This window comes from Gymnoscopelus microlampas, assembly GCF_963454915.1.
Source record: "Gymnoscopelus microlampas genome assembly, chromosome: 4".
Classification (NCBI taxonomy): Eukaryota; Metazoa; Chordata; class Actinopteri; order Myctophiformes; family Myctophidae; genus Gymnoscopelus; species Gymnoscopelus microlampas.
The window spans coordinates 29,806,081-29,831,039 of record NC_139941.1 but is presented as its reverse complement, the minus strand read 5'-3'; the positions used below and the strand labels follow the sequence as shown (position 1 = coordinate 29,831,039).

The following is a 24,959-nucleotide window of genomic DNA, read 5'->3' as shown; positions in this document are numbered from 1 at the left end:
AACACCTGTAGTGTTTCTCATCATGGTACAGTCCTGGCAGACAGCACCATAGTCAGTCAGTAACCATAGTCAGCACCATAGTCAGCGCCATAATCAGCACCATAGTCAGTAACCATAGTCAGCACCAGTCAGTAACATAGTCAGCAGCAGCACCATAGTCAGCAGTTCAATATATTCAAGTGCACATTTCCTTCCAGGCTGTCACAGCCTCAGGGGCGTCATAACATGTTATCGTGTTACCCATGATGACCCTGTGACATGGCTATCAGGCCCTGTCACAGTGCCTGACATCCCAGTAACATGGGATGTCAGACCACATCACATAAGGCCCCGCTCACAGCACTATGTGACAGGGATGTCTAGCTCTGGTCCATAGCATTAGAAGGAGTGGAGAACTCCTTCTAACGCTATGGACCAGAGCTAAAGGATGTCATGGTATGGTATTGTGTCTCTATGTCATTGTGTCTCCATATCATGTCAGTAACATGGCCTGTATCATGTCATGCAGTGTTGCATTGGTCATTGCACGCTGTAACATGCCGTCGCACCAGTCTTTTGAGCAGAAGCACGCGCACGCACATGCATCGATTAAAAACAACCCTTAATAAAGGTCAGCAACATGTATGTGTTGGCCCTCATTAGCCCTGTTAGGTCCAGCTGTTGAGTTCGGGAGAAACTAGAAACGTTTCTCTGGCCTACGGCTTGGATAACAATTAACTTCAAGTGCAGTAGTGTGAGACGTGATGAGTACATTACAACCATATTAGTTTATATGCACTATTCAATCAGAAATTGAAACAAGTGTGAAATAGATTGAAATACACTATGACCTTGGTCATCTGTAGCCTAATGAATTTGTTATGAACCATATAATTGGCCCAGGCATCATTAAACACCAAGGTATTTTGCACATGGTATGTATTATAGTAGTATATTGTATTATGATTATGCAATGTAATGTGCTTATAATGCCATAAGCAACACAGTAAAGTGTTACCAGGGTATATTATAGTAAAATAATAATGATAATAATAATAATAATGAAAGGAGACAACATCCCAAACCAAACATAGCAATATTCCATCCACTTCATTTTAATGACAAAGTGACATTGCTGGCCATACTAGTTATGCTCCTCATATTAACACAGATGCCTCCATGGGACTCCAGAGGCACAGCTTAATCAATAAGGCAATATGTACATGTGAACTACATGTAAAATGTTATTCTTCTCCTATGTTGTCATGTACTGAATCAAACCTGAAACAACGTTGAACATTCTAATGTTGATGACCATTGAAATAGAATTGAAGTGAAAAAATAAAACAAAAGTATATAAAGAACATCAATGTACCGTCCTCGTTTGGTGGAATAGCAGTTTTTTGTTTGTGTATGGATGGCCTGCTCATTTACAGACACTACAACACTGAATTTTACACTCATTCTAGAATACTGAATTTGGTCATAGCTGCGAATGTCTAAGCAGCTGCAGTACTAAACATGGACATGGTTGTATCAGACGAGAGGGGAGGTGGGAAACACATCCCTATAGACTGGGATAAATACTCAATGCCATTATTAGGTATACATTCTAGGCAGAATTTGAATTAAAGCAACAATTATCCTAAATATAAGTCAAAGTACTGGGGTCAACTGCACAGTATAGTACAGTAAGGTGCAGTACAATTGTCAAGAGATGTGAGATTGTTTGGCATCACAAATCTGTGTGAGATTAATGAATATTGTCTTTCGATGTTAATTATTATAATGCTTACTGAGGAGCCATGCAATGTAGTAAATAAAAACAGCAAGGGAAATAATTAATGAGTGATGTGATCATGCCTACATGACAAGTGCTCTGTTCCTGAACCCAGTTAAGAACAAAACAAATTCAATTAGCCCTATAGATTTGATTTAGTCTGCATTTTTCATATAAAAGTCAATTTAACAAAAGTTACTGTAAGTACTGGCATACCCGCCAAACTGCTAATATTCCTCTTTATGCAGTTCTGAAAGTGAACAATGTTTCTGAGAAATAAAACTGGCAAAACATAAAATTTACATTCTCCTCTTAAAAAAAGGAAACAAAACAAAGATGTAAATAACCTATTTCTTCTTTTAAAAAAATAATAAAAAATGAATTAGCCATTAGACATACAATACAGTTACATAGATACATATTTTCAATACCGCACATTCAATCTGCCAAAAAAGTAATGATTACAAAGCCAACAAAGATGCCGCCATATATATAGAGAGAAATGTATGTACAATGATTATAGCATTTATAATTGCACTATGCCTCAATAAAATGTAAATTACAGGCTTATGTTTTAGGGAATTAAAAAAAAAGAGTCTATACTGACAATTACTTGTGTATGTGGACTTCAGAACAACGGGTGCCAATCAGACACAAGAGGGCTGACTTTGGTACAAATTGAATATTGACACATTACCATTTCATTTTGGAATTAGCCAAATGTATTCTCCACTTCTAGTAAACTACAACAGTCAGACAGCCGCGCTGTGATTGAACAATCATAAAGACACAGCTGGAATGTGACTGGCTATAGGTTGCAGGCTGGGGAGAGGGGACAGTAGCCACACACACACTGTTGTGATGGGACATTTCCGACAGTTCAGAGTGCTTGTGGGCTGCCTCGTCTGAGTAAGCCTGCTAGCCAACTCTAGCATACTGTAAGTCAGTCCAAACAGTGTGGGGATACCGCTATCTGTGTTCAACACTTGCAGAAGTCAGTTAATTGGCCTATTAGTCAGTCAGTCAGTCAGTCAGTCAGTCAGTCAGTCAACTCTGTCCATTAGCCTTACCCTTACCTGTTCTCAATACTATCGTTCATCAAAGTAGTAAACAGCGCAAAGTGGAGTTTGGTGCTTGAGTTGTTTTGGCATTGGCAATACTAATACATATTACCATAATAAAAAGCAATAATGTGGCACAGTTGAACATGATTATTAAACATTGTCTCATAAATTATCACGTCTTAAATTTGTCCACATCTACGGAAAGCAACCACCATTATCATTGTCATGGCACGTGTCAAGAGGAGACATTCCTCTGCACTTCCTAACCTAAATACTCCTCTCTTCAATGAGGAAAGCAAATCAAGCACTTCTTCACGCCAGCTTCTTTCACGTTTCTGAACTCTGTGGTTAAGCTTCAGAGATGGCAGGTGACCATAACTCAAAGGAGGATTCAGGCTATTTCCTCAGACTCTCACCATGGCCATGTGCTTCCAGCGTAATACACCATCTACTCGCTGGATGTACCAAAGTCAATGCAATGTCATAATAATAATGATTAATGTGAATCAATATCAAATCAATATAAAATAATTTAAAAATCACAGTTTATACCTATATATCAAGATACCTGCCAATCAATCCTTCAAAGGCCACAGGAAACCATTAATTAGAGATCTTTGATGTAATTTCCTGTTAGGCAGAGGAGGGAAAGAATTGCTTTGGAATGGACTGACAGAAAAGGAGGGAAGGTCCAAAGAAATGACTACCTTTTTCTTTCTTTTCTTTTTTTTGTACAAAAAGGCAGGACCTTGCATTCCAGCTCTGAGGCTTCAGACAGGCTGACAGACAAACCCCACCACCCCCCTCCCCCCAGCCATCGAGTGCACAAACTAGTTTCTTCCTTAAAATAAAATAAAACTTCACAACGCGCAAAGCCTAAAAATGAGGATTGGCGCTGTACAAGCCCCCACCCAACCTCATCCTGTCACATCGTGTCCCAGTCCTGCCCTCCCTACATTTAATCAATTCCTTAAATAGTAAGAGAACATTTACTTTGCTTACCCCTTAAGGACCAAGGGGTTAACAAATGGCAAATAAATTAGTATTATGCAACCATTAGATATTCTTTTTCTTCTGATTTTTTTTCTTCTTGTGTGTTTGTTTTATCTTTTCACAGATTGTGACAGTCAGTCAGTGTGTTGACGGCCACAAGTTCTGTCAGCACACCCAGCTCTGCTGCTCTCTGCGCCACTACACCAGGTTGTACTCCTTTAAATTGAGCTGCAGGATGGTGTCTTTGACAGCAGCAAAGACGAAACGGATGTTCTCCGTGTCGGTAGCACAGGTGAAGTGGGAATAGATGATCTTGTCACTGTCAGGGTTTAGGTCCACGAACATCTTGAGGATGAACTCCCTTCCTGCTTGGGGGTCCCTTTGAGGACCTGGGTTAAACAGAGACGATAACTTATAGATACATCTGGAAAGAATGTAATTCATGCAGTCAAGATGATGGAGTCTTGCACTAATGTTACAAATACTGTGTAATTTTTTTTATTTTTTTATTAAACTGATTACTTACTCAATAATAATATAAGGTTTAGAAGATTAGATGTTTAAATTCAGACGTTTATTAATTTAGAAGCTTGGACATTGCTCTAACCTATGCAATGTACTACTCACCATCATACTCTGGGAAGTAGTCGACCAGGTGGGAGTAATTGATTTTCTCCTCCAGCAGATCCTTTTTGTTGAGGAACAGAATGACTGAGGAATTCTGGAACCAAGGGTATGTGATTATCGTCCTGAACAACGCTTTACTTTCCTCCATCCGGTTCTGTGGAGAGGAGAATGGTGGGGGTGGAGAAAAGAGAGACAAAATGGAAAGAGAGACATAAATACTTCATTAAGCCAGTACTTCATACTCCAGTACAGGAAGGGTTAAACTGAGATTTGTAAGGAGGGGAGCCCTAGCCCATCTACAGTATAATCCACCTCATCTATTCCATAATATGCTATTTCACATTAAAAAAAAATCTTACTCTAATAGTTAATTACAGCCCTTTATTCATACTTTCTCTCAGAACACATGTGCTTCAGCCAATGCATCTGAAACGCAAGCCGATGCGTCAGAAGTGTTTCAACAACCTTTACCATGTTGGCTGTGGGGTCAAACCACGGTGCTTCTGTCTCATTGGTTGGTGCACGGTCAAGGTTCATCAATGTTGAACCCCATGCTTCACACACGCTTCAAAGCCATCAACGCGCCACAATGGGCCACTACACCTCTTTTCTCCCATATAATGGACACGAACAGGGAAGCTCAAGCTAGCCCGCATGTGAAATCCAGCCTAAGGGGCCTTGTCCACTGAGGCGTTTTTTCCTGAATGTATGATTTTGACTATGGTGACATCGCAGTCTAACACTCATTCCGTATGAAGTTTCTTTGCGAAAAAAGGGTGCCCTTCAAATGTGGGCGCCCGTACGGTGGGTCGTACCGGGGGCGGCTCGTTAGGTCTGGGCTGGCGAGCCCCCAACCGAGGGACCACCGTGTTTTCACACTGTTACCACAGTCATAATTTTACATTTAGTATGTCAATTAGTTCTTGTTTATTGTTTTCAATGGGAGTGCCATGTATTTACGCTGTGCTGGAAACGACAACAGCGTGATGAGGCCCTGAGCGTCTATTTTGCTGTGCGTTCACATGTGGCATTTTTATCTGCTTGCTGAGAGTTTAAATATTTTCAACTGTAAAAACCCTAGCGTCCCAATACTGGGACAAACAATCTGGAAAAATAGCCGAACTACAAGCTGACAACTGATGAAGCGAAATTATATTATTATATTGCTTAGCATTGATGAGCTTGTTTTACTAAAAAGCTGTGAGCTGAGAAACAGGGCTTAGTCTACTATCTGCTCACTGTAGATAAGGCCAGAATGCAAGGAGTTAAGGTCGCAGGTCACAGCTGCTAGGGAGTAGAGTAAGCGTTTGTTTTATGACTATGCTCAGTAGAAGAGATCAAATGTTTTATTGTTTTCCTTTAGCCAATTATAAGCTGACAGTCAGGGAGGAGCAAGTCGTGTTCTCTGCTGGTGTATGATGTACGTCTGTTGTGTCTGTTACAGCGTCACAACGCATCACAACGCAACACATTAATAATAATAATAATACTAATACATTTTATTTGTAACACACTTTATATTTGAAGCAAATCTGAAAGTGCTACAGGTTAAAAACATAAAAAAAAGAAAGAGAAAACAACAATAATAATAAAACAGTGAAATGAATAAACTTCAAATCAAGTCATTGTGAGCTGCTAGATCTGATATTTTCAGCAAATAAATTTGGTATAGAGGGAAAAAAGGAGCAGACATAGTAGATAGAGCACTGGCGAACACTGGCTATATAGAGTTATAGAGAACTACCTCAAACTGTATACTGGAAAATGTATCTGACACATTTTCCCCAAAAACAGCCAAATAATAGAAGTTATTATTACTGTGCTTTTGCCAGCTGCATTCTTCCATACTTCCACTAACATCCAAACACACACACGCACACGCACGCACACGCACACACGCACCCATGCACAAACACACACACACACACACACACACACACACACACACACACACACACACACACACACACACGGACACACACACACACACACACACACACACACACACACACACACACACACACACACACACACACACATACTTCGGAGTGCCATCCGAAGAAGAGCCTGTGACCTGAGGCGGTATTCAAAACAGGCTCAAAACAGGTTGGCTGATCATTTACAAATGCTTTCCAAGGGAAAGAGAGGTCAGGATGCTAGGCAGAAGGAGGGAGCCTTATTTCCATTGTTGACAAGCTTTGTTTTCACCTTCGGACCCATGGAGAGAGAGAAAGAGGAAGTCTACACAACCACATCACAACTACACTCAGCTTCAAGTACTTTTTTTTTTCACTTCAGATACAACAATGAGACACTCTGAATATAAAAAAAACGTAGGATTTATGTCACAAAGATAAGTCCAACGTGCTTCAGCCAAGTTGTGAGTTGAAGGGCTCGGTGCTCAACAGTATGACAATATAATATGAAAAGAAAGTTGCCTGGGCACTTCAAAATAGACTACCCAAATAAATTACTGGAGCACTCAACTGGATCTGCACGTTTTGTTAATTTGCAGGGGTGACTAGCGTCTTCCTCAGAGACAAACCAGCTGATTCTGAGGAAGATGCTGGTAGAAACGTCAGTCGGTGTAAATTAATAAAACGTGAAGACCCAGTTGAGTGCCCCAGTAATTTATCTGGGTAGTCTATTTTGAAGTGGCCAGCTTTCTTCTCATGTTGGGATTAATGTGTTTGAGGATTCAACCCAAGCAGATCCACTCACCTCATTGTCAGATTCCACCAGAACTTGGTCGTACTCGCTGAGCGCCACCAGGAACATGATTGAGGTGACGTTTTCAAAACAGTGGATCCACTTCCTCCTTTCTGACCTCTGACCCCCCACATCCACCATCCTGACAAAGAGGGCCCACAGAAAGGATAGTTATCATACACAGTAAAATCCTCATGTTAATTTAACTCAGAAGAGAGTAAAATGGAACCAAAAACTCAAGGTGTAGATTTGATTCCATTGTACACTCTTTAGAATAAGTCGATTTGGGAAGGCCTGTTCATGAGATTATTAACAATCTCATCAATTATAATGAACGATTTTCCGATCTCACTCAAAACAGACCTAACTCGACCCCTTGCACACAGTGTGTGTGTTTACTCATACTCATTCTAAAATAAAATGTATCAACACTCTTTTTTTCAAAGACACAAAAAAACACTCCTGGTTTTCTGAAATCCTTCCATGGCGACAGACGAAACAGGAAGTACCAGCGTCAATCACAATCAACTATGCTTAACTGAGCACAGTCGAGGACGTTGTGTTGACGTTTGTTAAGAAAACATTAAGTCATATACTGTACATTTTTTGTTCACAAGAAAAGGTGAAAGGTCAGTCAAATGTCAAAGTCATAAAGTGTGATATTGTGGGAACTACCTCAACCTTTACAACTTGGCTGCTAATTTGGGTGTGACTTCCTTGTGTTGAACTCTTAAGTAACCAGCAAGACAAAAGACTCACTATTAACTTAAGATGCTAATTAAAATACTTGCATTATGTTTTGTTATTAAGAATTAAAGTGATGAAAATGTCAGTTGCTTCCCTTCAACAGTTAAGGTAATTTGGTCTCAACACTAGAAAATGGTAGAAACAACATGAAATGAGCACCATCTACTGGTATATTTCTCCCTCACACTTTCCTTCTCCCCTGACAATAAACCACACCCATGACAGGCTGGCAGAAGTACACAGCTGTCTTCCAATTCCAAGTAACTCTATATTTGAATGTAGTACTTGGAGGATCTCTCTTGTAAAATAGATGTTTGATCTCAATGGGACATCCTGGTAAAATAAAGGTAACATATTGCAAAAATGGAAATAAAAAATAGAAATTCTAATTAATAGAATAGAAAGGACAAGGCACTTAACCTTCAAGGAAGTCCATTGCTGTCACGATCACGGCCCCTATTGTGTCCATCATGTGACTGTTTAGCCACTGGGTGTGCCTCTGCCCCTTCCTTGCCCTGCTCCTATTTCCCCTGAGCCAATCTCCTACTCTCCCTTCTACCTGAGGCAAAGACTCTGATTGGCCTGAGTGCAGTCACCTGTGAGGACCAGCTGAGCCTGGTTGGGTGATGAGCTCCAGTGACTATTTAGACTCTGTCTGTGTGTTTGTTCAGTGCTGGACAAGTTAGTGTCAGGTTTTATGTTCCATGTATGCACAGTACTGTTATCCTGTGTCTTTCACCAAGTAAAGTTAAGTTTATGTGATCTTCATCTCCTGCCTTTGTTTGAGTTCTGAGTTTGAGTTCCTGCACTTGGGTCCTAACACCAGTTCCTGACAATTGCCAAAAACGTATGTGTCTGATCCCAGCCTCAACTTTGAGAGCTACTTTAACAAACTTATTGAGACATGTTTTTATCACTTACAATCAGATACATTATAAGTTTTAAAGAACCCCCAGTGGTGTAAAGTAACTAAGTACATTTACTTAAGTACTGTACTTAAGTACAGTTTTGAGGTATTTGTACTTTATTTGAGTATTTCCAATTTCCAATACTTTTACTTATACTCCACTACATCTGAGGCAAATATTGAACTTTTACTCCACTACAATTATTTGAAAATGTTAGTTACTAGTTACTTTGCAGATATAAATTATTATATTATAAAACATACATTAACCACTTTAGCCCTATTTTATACCTAGGCTATTTGATAATAGCCGATCTACAAGCTCACAACACGTCGCGATGCGACGCGTTGTGAGCTTGTGGATCTGCTATTTTCAAACATTTTAGTACTTTTACTTTTGGTACTTTAAGTATATTTTGATACCAATACTTTTGTACTTTTACTCAAGTAAATTTTGAATTCCGGACTTTTACTTGTAACAAAGTACTTCTACATTGCAGTATTGATACTTTTACTTAAGTAAAACATTTGAGCACTTTTTCCACCACTGCAAATCATTATAGATGCTTTTGTTTCTTTGACAATAGTGCAATAGTATTTTAACATGGCTTAATGTCAAGTACTCTGTGAGTGGTAGTCACTGGGCTAAAAGATGGCAGGCCACTGGCATGGTCCCTAACTTCCAGACCTGAACATGTCTTCATGCTCACCTGAATATGACACTTTGTAGGTCGAAGGGGTACTCAATGATGCCTGTGGTTGGGACTCGAACCCTCAACACGTCTTGCTGAGTTGGGAGGTAAGACGGCTCAGCGATCCTGTCCAACGCATTCAGGTAACTGGAGATAGAGTGTGAACATTAATTATGGTCTATTTTTATAATACTGAAGGGTGAATTCAGAAAGAATGGATTGTGCCCAATGATAGCACCATGAATTTCCCATCAATTGCGCCCGCTATCTGCCCCGTATTAAGGTCCGATTCACAAAAGATATTGCTCTAATCTAATGATATGCCGATGCAAACATGGTCATAAAGTTTTGCAGCTGAGTGCAGTTTGACCTTGTTTTGCGTCTGATTGCATGTTCCCATCTGACAAAGTATAGCCTAAATGGTGGCTTTGCGCCGCAGTACTTATTTGTGTGGGGTGATGCAGGTTTGAATGTCACTGAGGAGTTTGTGAAGCTGGTGACAAGGCATTATGTAGCAAAAGCCTGAGAATGGACAATACCAGTTTAATAAGCAAAAAAAAGCCATTGGCATTTTGACAAGCTTCTGTCTTAAAATAATATTTTAAAAACTTTCATATTTCTCTTATTTGTGTGGGTTTAGTGGCCTGAATTCGCTTCAGAGAGTATATGCGTGCTTAAGAACAACACGCTGGATGTAATATGTGTCACTTCAAATTGAAATGAAACTAGAAAAAGTGCTCCTCGGAGCACAGGTCTCCGCCAGGTCAGGTTGCAAAAATCGGCATCCTGGTGACGCTAAAACAGGCGTGTGTGAACTTTCACGGCAATCGGACGCTGCATTCATGATTTGAGGCATTTTGTTCAAAATGCACCACTCCTGCAAACTTTTGAAGCCAATCTTAGCCAATCGGACAGAACCGTGTTGATCACATGACTATTAACTTTGTACCGATTTGCGCGATGTTTGGACAAATTCTGTAGAAGTAATATTTAAAAAATTGCTGTTCGCACGCACGCACGCGCGGACGGTCGGACAGGGGGCAAAAGATAGTCTTGGCCATGCCATCGGCCTGTAGGAGACAATAAAATCCAAATTCATGCTCATGTATTTTCTCTTCAAATTTGGATACTGAATTTGGATACTGAACTTAGCACGAGAAGGTTGACATGTCCCAAATGTGAATAAAAGTGGGGGTACAATGTTCACTGTATAAATGCACTAAAAAGGAAATAAATTGCATCCAGCGCTGATTCGGACATTCACTAACATGGGAACAGTGTTTGTAGAATTTGACAGTACTTTTTTTCAGTCTACTCACTATTTGGTGGAGTCCGAGAGTTGGTATTCCCTCCTCCTGTCATATGCCTCTTGGATGCCTGGGTCGTTCCATAAGCTCTTGATAGCATCTATGTAAGGGTTCTCAAACATGCTGATCTTCTCCACATCCACCTCTCTCAGGATATTTGCATTGCCCTAGGAGAATGAAGACATAACAACAGAGTCACTCTTTTTGTGAAGATTGCCTACCAAGAGTGCTAATAATACTAACAAAACACTTTTCTATTCCAAATACCAGTTGTAATGCTGTTATTGACATGTCAGTCTTATTGAATGGTCATAAGTTGTGGTTCTCAAAGTTGGGTCCTTGAGGGGGTTCCATGGGGTCCCCAGCTAAATTATTAATAGTAAACAGTAAGAACCAAATGAATGGACCATTTGTGCACTCGGGGAGTTAAAGAGGTCCATGGGCCTAAATGCACACCAAACTGGGGGTCCTTGAAATAAAAAACTTTGAGAACCACTTATCTAAAGATAAATCTACTGTCCCTTTCTGAGACAAACTTCCTGTATGTCATGTAATAAACCGTCCTAATTGTCAATGTTTATTATTATATCCTCTTCACGTATTCTATCTCTCCAGTGATTTTGTTTCTGCCCAAGGCTCTGGCATGGACCTAATACTGTAACCTCAATCCTGGTGGGCCTATTATTAATTTGAAAATAGGGGAATGTTTTTTATCGCCCCAGATTCTCATTTAGTACTCAACTGGGTTGAATGGCAAGATTAGTAGATAGATGTGTGTTCTGTCCAAGTTCTCCACAAGCTCATGTTATAATACATACTGATTATTACACCGGCGATGTCTTTACACCCTCAGTGTGCTGAAGTTGAAATGGGATATTTATTTCTTCTAGTTTTATTTCGTGACATAATAGTAAATATTCTCTGGCTTTTAGATAATTCAGGGAGTTAGTAAGACAAGCAGTATTCAGATGGCAAACACACAACAGTGTGAGGCAGATTGTCAATAACAAGGAGTCCGCCTACAGGTATGAGGTCACTTCATTGGCACTCTGGAGATTGTGGTGTGACAATATAGATGATTATAATTGTTGGATTATAATGTTTGAAAAGGTAAAACACATTTTGATAGTGACATTATTGGCACAATTCCAAAGTAACACACCAGTTTATAACCTTTTAACTAGTATTTGCACACACACACACACACACACACACACACACACACACACACACACACACACACACACACACACACACACACACACACACACACACACACACACACACACACAGAAAGATAAAGGAAGGATTGTTTGAAGAGTTCATGCTCATTTCCTTGATAATGTCAATGTATTTATCTTTCCTAGCTGCCTTCCTTCGCAGTGCCAGCAATGTCAGATCATGGGGAAGTTGCCAACAAAATATGATCACCACAATACACCAGAATTATATTACTCTTATCCTAATCTCTCAAGACAGATTCTTTGTTTTTGCCGATGGGTTCCCAGATTGCTCTTATCCAAATCACCTACGTGTCTGTGTGTGTGTGTATCATGTACTTGAGACCCTCCACCCAAGGCAACCCAGGAGTGTTGAATCTCAGTCAGTGCTGCTAAAATAAATTCAAAGCCACAATGTTAATAGTCAAGATTCTGGCCATTATGTCATGACAACTTAATAATAATAATAATGTTTTGAGCCCAACTTCTTTTGGGGGCTCTCATCAGCCCAACTTATAGCATCTAGTTTTCATTAGAATGATCGTTACCAGGCCAATTTTTATTATTATCGTTATATTTAAAGCAAATAAGGACATTTCATTGCAGCTGTGTAAACCACTACAAAGCATTGCGCGCTATATATATATATATATATATATATATATATATATATATATATATATATATATATATATATATATATATATATATATATATATATATATATATATATATATATATATATATATATATATATATAAAAAAAAAAATATTTTTTTATCTCTGTCTGTGAGTGTTTTTTCCCCCCACACTGACATACGGTACCTGAAAAATAAGTACAGGTCTAGGCTGGAGCCATAAATGATGTGGGATTCTCTCCATGTCCACCACTATAGCCAAGAATAGAAAGACAGACCTTAATCTTAGCCCATATCCCCACTCGACACAAAAGAGGTACCCAGGTTGATTCTTAAGGGACATTCACACCACAATGGTGAATGATACTCAACTCAAACTTGATTTATTAAGTAAGTTTACAACGACCAAGGTCGAACCAAAGTACTGGACAAGAACAAGTTAAAAGCAAGCAAACAGAGCAGAAGAAAAACAAATGAAAACGAAAGAAAATGAATTAATATACTGTAGTTATCCTTATAGTTATAGTGCTTAGTGTGAACGGCCCTTCAGTCAGGATGGTGGTCCCTGGCTCCCAATCAGCTGAAAACCCTTGCTCTACACCAAATCTCTTTGACAAAAATAGCCGATCTACAAACTCACAACATGTTGCAAATCGATGTTGTGGCTAGGGGGGGACTAGGGATGCTAGGGTTCAAGTGGTTAAACTGCTACACTGAATAATATAACTGAAAATAATTTCTGTGTTTCATCTTCAGTCCTTGAAAAGAACAATAAAGCACGCACTTCCACTCACTAAAAACCAGGTTCTGGGCTGAGGTCAGAATCCACAAAGAAACATTCTGCACACTGGATCATGCTCTGTGCTCATCATCAGTCCTTCCCTGTGTTTCCTCTGGACACATGTCTTGTCTTGCCAAACATTTTGTCCAACCCTTTCACAGTACCTCCTCTCCCGCCCTAAAGTAGGACTGAATCCTGAAAGTTTCATCCCAATGCAGAATGTGTGGGTGTCTGGTAACAAGGTCAATAACTGGGAGGGAATTCCTGAGATATCTGCTGATGAGACAGATCATCTCTGAGGAAATGTGTCGTATATGTTGAATCATGGCTTTTGCAAAAGTTAGAGATTCTCAGATGCCATACATCATAAACATTAGCCTTCTCTAGAACCACCAAAACAATTCTAAAACACAAATACACATACTTTAGGTATAGCATAAATGTGACTACCATAATACAATTATAAATTACATTTAATTATCTCTCAAATGCATGACAAAACCACTTTATCTGTCTTGCCCTAATCCTAGTGTCTCCCACATGGTAAAACATTCAAAATAAAAGCAATGGAGGAAATATCATAAAATCCACTTATCCACTTCCAAAGAAACATTTAGAGTGCAGAATGCCCTGTTTCCAGTCCAGAAAGCAGTGGAAGCAGTGGTTAGCCATCACCTCAGATGGTCTTATTTATGAAAAAATGGAAAAATAGAATCCCTGCTGAGATATCAGCACCTATACTGTTTCCTTTATTTGCCACCCTCACTGGGAGAGAACTGCACGTGTGAGGTTATTGTCATAGTTACCAAAGCTATGAATAAGAGGGCAAGTCTTTCAATGACGTAATATGTCATTCTAATACATAATAAATCAATAATTGGGGTCAAACTGAGTGGAAACAATTCAGATATTAAAAACAATAATATATATTTTTTTAAATAGCATCGCAGGACCATCTTTCATATTAGGATGGTATCAGGATTGGTTTTCAAAGCAATAGGTGTAGGTAGGTACTAGTAGGTTTGTTAGTGCTGGTTTTCTCTGCCGTCCAAGCCCATTCAATGAATTTAGATTTCCCCAGACATATCAGTAGGTGACTGTCTCATTGTCTGTCTACGCAAGACTTGCCCTAATAATAATAGTGTTGTATGTGGTGAAATTACTACCTAGAGCCATGAAAGAGTAGGTACTGCGGCATGTGATTACCAGTTGTACATCATCTCTTCTGTCCCTCCATCTCTTTCACACACAGAGAGAGTGAGAGACAGCTCAGACTGAGTTGAAAGTACGCAGATATTAATTAATTTGGTTTTTATAGTTGTAAGGGCCTAGTTAGTAGTGGGATGCTTATTCCATAGTCTGGACTCCAGACTATGGGATAAACATCCCACTACTAGCTAGCCCCTAGGGGAACGATTGCCCCGTGACAGTAGTTGTCTTCAATTTGAACAAATATTTGTATAGTATGTATAGAATAGAAATAGTAGTATGCAAGATTACAGACAGACAGACAGACAGACAGACAGACAGACAGACAGACACCTTATAAAAGTGGACTGAGGAAGTAAGTTACTGAGGTCAAGTTTGGGTGAGTGGTCTGGCTTACTGACATTGACCTGAAGTTGCACTGTACTGTAAGAGTACACAGACAGACAGACAGACAGACAGACTCCTTATAAAAGTGGACTGAGGAAGTAAGTTACTGAGGTCAAGTTTGGGTGAGTGGTCTGGCTTACTGACATTGACCTGAAGTTGCACTGTACTGTAAGAGTGTACACACACACACACACACACACACACACACACACACACACACACACACACACACACACACACACACACACACACACACACACACACACACACACCAGGGGATGGGGGATGGGAGTGGTGTAAGGACACAGGAAACATAAAAAAGAACAGGAAGCGATTCTGGAGGGCTGCTTCAAATAAGATAGACAATACTGAAAGGAAACATGCACTCAATACATACAATTCTCATTGCATCTGCACCACTGTTTTCTCTCATACTAGTCTCCTCTTCCTATGAACACCTATACGTTGTTATACCTTTCAAGCCGGGATCAACTCTGTGTGTAGTTGTTGCTATACAGTATATAGCAACAACATATATAAATTTGTTTTTCAGAAAACTCGGCCTCAGGTCTAAATGGGATATACCAATTACTTTCAGTCCCAGTGCATTTCTCACATCTTATGATCCTCTTTGTAATCGTTCAGATTAACCACTAAAGACCTATTCAAATATTTTTGAAAATGGCCGATCTACAAGCTCACAGCTCACTTTGTTTTTGAAAATGTTTGCCTATAATGACATGATCGAAGTAGGAAGGCCAGGATGAAAGGGGTTAAATCAATTGTGGCTGCAAAACGGTGCAAGTGTAAACACACCTTATTGTGCTCATATTTGTAGGGGATCTTGAGTGTGTCCGTGGCTCGGACCATGGACTGCATCGCGGTGAAGATGTTCTGGTAGACCAATTTGGTAAAACCTCTCTTGTCGTCCTCTGTGTAGCCGGCTCCATGGATGATCCTCATCTGTTTGATGAAGGTACTTTTACCACTCTCCCCAGTACCTGGGAAAGCAGAGAGGGAACATTATTTCATTGCACAAAAGGACAAGTGACAAAGCTCTGTCGCTTGTCCTTGCGTGCCATTCAATTAACACACACAATAAACATGGTAAATGGTGTACCTTTCTCCAAAATGCTTTACAATGTGCATGACATTCACACACAACAACAGAACAGCCATGCAAGGCAGTTGCATGGTTGCACTTGCAGTTAGGGCTTAATTTCTTTGCTCACGGACACTTCGACACAAAGCCCGGGGAGCCAGGAATGGAACCTGGTATCCTACTGATTCCAAGACAGCCACTCTACCTCCTGACCCAGTAGATTTGATCCTTTCCACACCTTTTGTCCCAGACAAAAAGTAGACCTTGAATTTATGGAATGGCTGCTGATAAAATGTTAATATGTATGATATTATTGTCACTGGCCTCACCAGGAATATAATAATAAGCATTTCGGCATCATGTTTCTTAATTTCAAGCTCACAATACAGCCGTCTAAAACTGTTAAAAGATTGCATGCCTTTACACACACAGATATCTGCTCCCCAAAGGCGATCAGATCCTAGTTCATTTGGTCTGGTAGTGGACCAAGAATAACATCATGTCTCTATGGAGACGAGCACTATTTGGGTGTGAAGAGCTAAGAGCTGGCGTTTCTGTTGGGTTCTGTGAGAGGCTTGGCAAACCAATTCAAAAGTGTAACTTTACCTCACTTAAAACTCTTAAGCGTTGTTTGGCCTGTGTGCTTCATTCCTCTGTAGCCTACAGACCCTGGTTCAAGCCACTGATTACACAATATAGATTATAGAATATAGCCATTTTATGTAAAGAGAATATTTTTTCTAAAAAAATGTGATCAGAAATTGGGTCAACACTATTTCTTAAATTAAAGAACAGGTATCTTTGTCTAACAGATTTGCAGTTTTTAAAATAATGCTTCTCTAAAGCAAACATTTTAAGGATCAATCTTCCATTTCACGTTTCTTTTACTGAACAAAATGTCTCCCATCTCTCCTTGAGACAATGATAGCATAATGGTTTAACTGTCTCTGTCTGGCCAGCAGGGAAAAGCTGGGAAATGTAATGCAAAATGTTCTCCCCTCCCACAACCACTATTCTCAGCTACCCTCAGACCAGCACCCAAGTTTCTTGTGAGTTCGCTCAAGCAACTGCATGAAACAGTTGTACAACTGTGTGAAACTACAGTTTACTGACGTCATACTACTGGTGTAGAATGGTGTATCCTCCTTCTTATAACTAGCCCACTTCAACAGGCTGTTTTTGTTTGTGTGTCCTTGGTCTATTCCGAAATTTAACATGGGTAAAATGCTATACCTCTCTAATGAATTACTTAAATCTAATGGATCATATTGAGAAAGGGAAAATATTGAAAAGATCCCTGGGGAAAGAAAGCAATTAGTGAGTTTAAGACACTGGAAAGGTTTAACAATTTGTGAAAAGATAGCAAGGACAAAATATATCGTACAACCGAGGCTCATTGTAGCCTGACAGCGCGTCGCGGGTTCGACTCCCGATCCTGACGGCCTTTGCTGTGTGTCACTCCCCATCTCTCTCTCCCCATTTCCTGTCAGCCTACTGTCCTATCAATAAAGGCATAAAAAGCCCCCCCCCCCAAAAAGCAAAAAAATAATATAATAAGTTTGAAAACTTGCAATCAGTTTTTGTGTGTAGTATGTATGCCTGCCTGATGGCATGCAATCCTTTGGGACACAAAGCTATTACAGAGTTTGATGGCCCTCAATACACTCCAGGCATATAGGTTAATGGAGCGATATGGAGTATGCACCACTTCCTCCAGTTACTCAACAGTCCATCATTAATGGTTGCAGTAAGGCTCATATGGAGCAAACACATTTGAAATAACATTTGCTATGTCAAATGTGTGTTATGTGTTGCATACAAGGCTACTGTGTCGCAAGACAAATTTCAGTGAATTTCAGTGGCCAAGACCTGTCCTGTCAATTCTCACGTCATGTCAGCTTCTCAAAACCACTACAGATATAATTTGCACAATGTCCCAGTACAACAATATGACTCAAAGAGGGTAACAAGCCAAGTAAAGCAACTGCTGGGATAAATAGAATTTCTCATCCCAAAACTTGGCATTCAATATTATATATTCCATGCAAAGAAATGCTATACATTCAGTTAACCTTTATGTAAAATGTGATTTTCAATATACTAAATGATGTTCAGTGATGTCATCTGTTATGGATTAGCCTAAGTTTAGCCTCACAAAACTGCAACATTATAATAGCGTGGGTCATATTGATCATAATCACTGTCTCTTTTGTGGTTTAGTCCAAATACACATGAAGTGAGCTAATGAACTAAATGAATATGGCCAGTCTTTGCCTTATTTATTGAATAGATAGCCAGAATTCTGACAGCAAACAGGGCTACTGATTTCTTTAGTTCAAATCATTTACTGAGATTACATTTTTGAATAATGAGGTAGTGGCTGTGTAATAAAGGAGAACTGGTCGCATACAGTCAGGAGCTAAACCATGGTTTCCTGATATCCCCTACATACAGGGTTAACATTTCATCATTTGTACTAACTAACAAGGGCGTGATAGAGATGCCTATACCCTCTTAAATCAACTCCCAACTGGCTAAACGCTATACTGCAATATGCCTACTTGCTTCATTCATGGGATGTTTTGGATTTACATCAAGACATTATAGAAAAGAACATAGCTCTATGTTTGAACATAGCTCTATGTTTGAACATAGCTTTTCACCTGATGCTGTCCTTGCATTTCTCAACAAATGTATGAAAATAATGGTGTGTCAAACTAAAAACATGTTCTACGGATTGCCACAGCCCCACCCTCAATGCTCAAAAATTCCCAAATATCATCACTAGTGTAACAAATAATTTGGTTTAGACTAAAGATAAGACATGGCGGTGAGAGAGTTTCATGAGGATTTTGAAACTGCTACATGATGGGGTTTAAATGAGTTAAAAGGAGATGGTTTGATTGGACATGCACAAGCTTTAGGCTGTGATATCATGACATGATGCACCCACCCTCTAACCACTCATAGGCCTAAGATATGACAGTGTTGGGTCTAAACTGATATAGCCTACTCTTTGCTCCCAATAAAACACGCTAGACTTTGGCCTTGTAGGTATAACATACCACCTAAACAGGCTTAGGCCTGCACAGATTGCAGCTGGGCAGGGCATATAGAAACATAGTTACTAGTCCAGGCCCGTAATGTTGTCTGACAATTGTTTCCTGGATGTTGACCGGCTGCAGTTATTCAAATCAGGTGGTTCATGCAGGGCTTGCTGAGCAACATTTCCTCATCCTAGAAAGAACTATCAATTTGGGCACGCGACTCTTATAACAAAATAGCAAACACCGTCCTTCCAACTTCATTTAGGTGTGCAGTGCAGCATAGTAAGACTAGAAAAAGTGCTCCTCTGAGCACAGGTCTCCGCCAGGTCAGGTAGGTTATTGTGGGCCAGCAATGTTGATGGAATATGAAGAATTGGACAGATCCATCTCGATCACATGACTATAGACATAATGTGTACCGATTTGCGTGGTGTTTGGACAAAATCTGTATAAAAGAATCGGCCTCCTGGTGGCACTATATTCGGCATTTGTTAGTCAACGTAGTGCGAATGTGCATGCAAAGTTTCACGGCCATCGGATGCTGTGGTCATGATTTGGGGCATTTTGTTTAAAGCAGGCCACTCCTGCAAACTTTAGATGTCAATCTTAGCCAATCAGGATGGAAATATGAAAAATCAAACAGATCCTTCTTGATCACATGACTATACAGATTATGTGTACCGATTTGCGTGAAATTTGGATAACATCTGAAGGAGTAATATAAAGAAATGTGTTTTACATAAATCGGCCTCCTGGTGGCGCTATAAAGGGCAGATGTGAAAAATGCAGGGCAAAGGGTTTTCCTTGGCCTAGGGAGTGCGCATACAAGGTTTTACACAGATCGTGCAGTTATAGGTAAAAATACGAATCAGCCTGTTATAGTGCCACCATGAGGCTGATTTGAACATTTACAAGTGACATTTCTTCCTCTGCCTAGTGGGAATGTGTGTGCAAAATGTCACGGAAATCGCGCGCTGCGCTCAATATTTGAGGCATTTTGATCAAAAGGAGCACTCCTGCAAACTTTGGAAGCCAATCTTAGCCAATCAGGATAGAATATGAAAAATCTGAAAGACCTATTTCATTTAATGACCATAGAGATACTGTGTACCGATTTGCGTGTTGTTTGGACAAAATCTGTAAAGTAAGTAGTTCTGCTCTGCCATCTAGGGAGTGTGCATGCACAAGATCGGCCCAACGGTGCCGGAGATTAACTGGTCAGACACACACGCACGCGCGCACGCGCGCGCACGCACACACACACACACACACACACACACACACACACACACACACACACACAGTCACACGCACCAGGCACACTCACGGACGGACGGAGGGACAGATGGATAAGCTCAATAACAATAATTGCCCCCCCTTCCCCCCAGGAGTTGTTTGGGGTTTTGCATCACTCCTCCTCCTCCGCCCCTTACCAGCTTACCGAGAAGCAACAGTTTCAGTTCCCGGCGAGCGTCCCTCTTATCCCGACGGAGCTGCCTTTCGATCTCGTCGTTGATCCGCCTGGCTTCTTTCGCCTCTTCGCTGAGGCAACACGCCATTACGGATTCCAGGGTCATTCTCTCTTGTTTAAACACACTTTTACGCCTTTGCCTCAACTAATTCATCCAGATTGGTTTAAAAACCGAGGCCTAAAAATGTAATAAAAAACAAAAAACAACAACAACCCAAAAAAGAAAACCGCCCTTATACAGGCCTGTGGATAAATACGGGTGGACGCTGTTGTAATAGCCTAAAGAGCGCACAGATTGGGGGGAAAGGAAAATGTATATTTCATAAATTATCTCCCCCCCTCCCCCCGTTTCGATTCGCTTGCAGGGCTCTCCTCTCCCGACAGCTTCAAACAATGTGCAAATCCGTTGGTGTTGAATATTTGTCCAATCTTATAATTGGCGTATAATCTGCTTTTCCTTCTCAATATGATCAACAGATCCCTTTAAGACATTTCCTCCGTACAGTTGTTATGTGTGATCTCGTTAAGCATTCCCATCTGTGTCCAGTAACTCCCAGGTCAAAGTCTTCAATGTTGTTGTTTTATCCCTTATGTTGATGTTATCGTCCTTAAAAATGGGCAACGGGAAAACATGTAGAATATAGGCTATGTGTCCGTTTCCAATAGCTCGACTCCCGGGCGTGGTAAGGCAGAATATGGCGGACTTTCACTCCGATCCGCTAGGCTGGGATACAGTACAGTTATCTCTTTCTGTCTGGACAAAACACCAAGAAAGCCATATAGTCACAATTTCACCTAGGCCTCGCGATACGGCAAATGAATGGCCTAAAAAATATGTAAACATCCAAAACTCGGTGTTGGACGAAATGAGAAATCAGCTCGTTTCGTTTCCCAGCCAGTCTTCTCCTTTTCCTCACTCCTCAGTTCCCTTCATGTATTTTTATTACAGAGACCATCCACCAATGTGACGTCGGCTGGGGGAGTGGCACGTCGTTGCATTGCTGCTTATTTCCCACTCAACTTGTGGAATAGCCTACGACATTTGTTGAGCTGTTTGTAATATTACAATTCATGTTATAGTCCGATAGTTGCCTTGTTGTTTTGTACGTAAGCTATCTGCCAGAACTTGAAATATCATAGAATATCCCATGGTGCTAATGCATGTGGTCAGATATAAAAGTTCACAACTGGCAGATGTCAGCTGCAAATCCCTATTACCATATTATGTACACAGAACGGGTTGCAGCAATGTGTTAAGCTGTTTTTATGCCAGTGCAGTGTTATCAGTGAAGTTAGCCTTGTTTTCATGTCTAACAAGCAAACCAACAAAAAAAAGCATATACCATGATTATCAATATTATTCACATCTGGATCAACAGATGGGGTCTTTAAATGAATCCCAGCCTAGTTCTACTACAACCAAAATAGCCTAACAGATTTATTGATACTTGGTTAGCAGATTCATATTGTCATACAAAATAAATAATAACAGTAGAAACCATTCAGAGAGCACTAAAATTAAGCTTTCAGACAGAATATTAGGCCTATTTAGCAAAAAAGTAAAAAAAAAAAAAAAATGAAACCCAGCATAATTTGAATTATTGGCTTATCCCTCACAAAATGTCCAGGGGGTAAATTAATGGACCAATTCTAATTTAATTGGAAAAAAGAAAGAAAGAGAGAAATTCCCTTTATGTACGTAAGACTGTAGATACGTCTGTTATGCATGTTATGGTCTAGTTTTGGTATGAATGGGCTGCTCTTTAAGTCACTGCTCAGACCTTCAGTATTATGTTGAACCAATTCTCTGCTCTGCTGTCTGTGTTGGGCTAACAACATGATAATAGAGACACTCCTCCCATGCTTACCTAAAACTTCAAAATGGAAATGGTCTCACTCAAATGAGCTGTGGTGCTATTGGGGCGCAAAGTATACCAATTTAATAGCATCGTAAAAGAGTTATAGTTTGTGGGCTTTGGGGCTGGGCTATGAGACTTGCAGTAGCCTACACTCAACAGTGTGACACTACTAGATGCATTGCTATATGGTAACTTCTCTTAACAGTGTGTGTGGGGAAATTGGATGTTGTGCCATAAAGGCAGCTGCTATGAGGACTATTAATAGCCAGTGAAAAAGCGTGTCTTTTTTATCAAGTGCGTTTGGTTTGCTGAATGTTAAATAAAATTAATGTGTAACTTAATCACTCTCCAAAGAGTATCATAAATTACATGACATGTTTTTTATATGATTATATTTTTTGTCAGGGCCATTTTTAGAGCCATGAATGAGGAATACAGCAACATAATTGATTTAAAACCAAAACATTGACATGCTCTCTTCAAACCATTCAGCTTACAAGGTGCCATATTTGAAGTATACTTCAAATTCCTTTGTGGCATTCTTGTGACACTTCCTGTCATGACAGGAACATATTGACAACCACTGCAGCTCCATCGATGAAGATAGGCGCATGCTCTCTCCTCTGCCTTCTGAAAGTCCACAATCAGCTCCTTGGTCTTGCTGACGTTGAGGACGAGGCTGTTCACCGGGCACTAGAGTGCCAGTAAGCTGATCTCATCTTAGATCCATCATTGTTGACAATCTGGCCTAGTTGAGGATGATGTTGGAGTCGTGTGTGGCTGTGCAGTCATGCATGTACAGCGAGTATAGGAGAGGGCTCAACACGCATCCCTGCTGAGGGTCAGGGTGTCAGATGTGATACTGGCCATTTTAACTACCAGACGGCAGTTCGACAGGAAGTCTAGTATCCAGTCGCACATGCTTTGGTGTAGCTTTGTGTCAAGCCTTGCTGGCAAAAGCTGAGACCCCCCACCTTTGCACACATGCATGCACATGTGTTTTTCAGACATGTCAACACTTAATAACCAATATACAAGCTCACATGTTGTACCGTGTTGTGAGCTTGTAGATATATTTTCACTATTTTATAACTTTTTGGGGGGGAAAGAATACGTATATACAATTATACATGCTATATTAGATTCTGTATGAGTTGGACTGATACATCACATTGAGAACATACAGACAAACAGTGGATGAAACAAACTTATTCTGTGCAACATGTAACATTTTGGACTAGCTCCTAACAGACATGGCCTCACCCCTCTGTGATATTTAGCCTAGAATTAAAGCAATACAAAAATAGTTAAATGGTGCCATCAGAATGAATGCTAGGTGTCCTGGGATATGTCTGATTTGATTTGTCCTAGATTTGCTACCTTGGGAGCCATGTCAATGATGTCAACCTGTAGCTGAAATGGACCAAATCAACAAAGGGAACATCAGGATCAAGCAACAGGTTTAACATCATGACCTGTTAATTTGAACATTCTTCTGTCAAATAGAACCCTTGCATTATTTAGGCATAGGGTGAAAAGAAGAGGGGGAAAAAAAAAACTTTTTTGTTTCATGGATCCATATATAATATATGTCATAACACGATCTAACCTGGAAAGGCCAGCCTATCTCGAAAGGTCATGTCCACAAAACTAAGACAAAACTTCAATTTCAGTCTTGAACATTAATTTAGTCAGTGTACATACAGTAATAAGACTTTCCAAAGCTAGGCAAGCCAAATCTTTGTGTGATAGGATCTTTTTTTGTTTTGTTGCATTAACTACTTGAACCCTACCATCCATATTCTGAGGAGAACTTACAAAACAAAACAGCAACTTACAATGAGCTTGTAGATCAGCTATTTTCGGCAAAGAGGTTTGTTTGGTGTGTAGACTGTAGAATGTGGAATGTGGAAAGAATAACAGACCAAGCACAGAGTGAAAGGTCAAGTTTACTATTGTATTGACAGAATGACAGTTTAAGTGGTTAATGTCTGAACAAACACATTAACATGAACCGCTTGACAGTGCTGTCAAACAAGTCTATGAAGATATCTATGAAACCTAAGAAGAACACAATTTTATACAATATGTAGTGGGGGTCCCTGTTTCATTTCTCATGTTCTTTCTCTCAGCTAAGGGGTCCTTGTCCAGTGCAGTTTACAGTCAAATTAAATGAAAACACAAACAAACATTTGGATATACAAGCTATACGTTAAACATTGGACCATGATGAAATGCTTTTTCTTCCTTAAGCATCTTGTGTACAATATACTATATCAATATCATACTTGAATTTGAATGAGCCGATGTGCGATTTGAGACCTCGGTGCAAAACGGCTGCCAGCTTTTATTTTGAAGGAGAGACTCGATCGTGTGGTCAGGTGACCTCCTTTTCGCTTAGTTACAGGGAAGCGTCGCTAAGGAGAGGAAAGTAGGATGG

The 24,959-nt window shown here is 40.1% G+C and overlaps 1 protein-coding gene across 1 annotated transcript; it reads right to left on the bottom strand.

The window, feature by feature from the left end:
* Positions 1-1,088: 1,088 nt before the first annotated feature.
* On the bottom strand, positions 1,089-21,647 carry LOC311043024 (guanine nucleotide-binding protein G(q) subunit alpha). The gene is made up of 7 exons (XM_084054151.1): positions 20,631-21,647; positions 15,857-16,041; positions 10,818-10,972; positions 9,517-9,645; positions 7,165-7,294; positions 4,444-4,597; positions 1,089-4,205 (listed from the first exon to the last, which is right to left on the bottom strand). Exons 1-7 carry the CDS (start codon positions 20,764-20,766, stop codon positions 4,015-4,017), a joined length of 1,080 nt encoding a protein of 359 aa, XP_083910277.1. The 5' UTR covers positions 20,767-21,647; the 3' UTR covers positions 1,089-4,014.
* Positions 21,648-24,959: the final 3,312 nt, after the last annotated feature.

What these genes read in the sequence shown, in the direction of transcription:
- LOC311043024 (XM_084054151.1), bottom strand. Translation starts at nt 20,766, where the DNA reads ATGACCCTGGAATCCGTAATGGCGTGTTGCCTCAGCGAAGAGGCGAAA. An exon ending in ACTGAAACTGTTGCTTCTCG is followed by an intron (nt 16,042 to 20,630) that starts GTAAGCTGGTAA and finishes CTGCTTTCCCAG; the next exon opens with GTACTGGGGAGAGTGGTAAA. An exon ending in CTCTCGGACTCCACCAAATA is followed by an intron (nt 9,646 to 10,817) that starts GTGAGTAGACTG and finishes CTCTATCTCCAG; the next exon opens with TTACCTGAATGCGTTGGACA.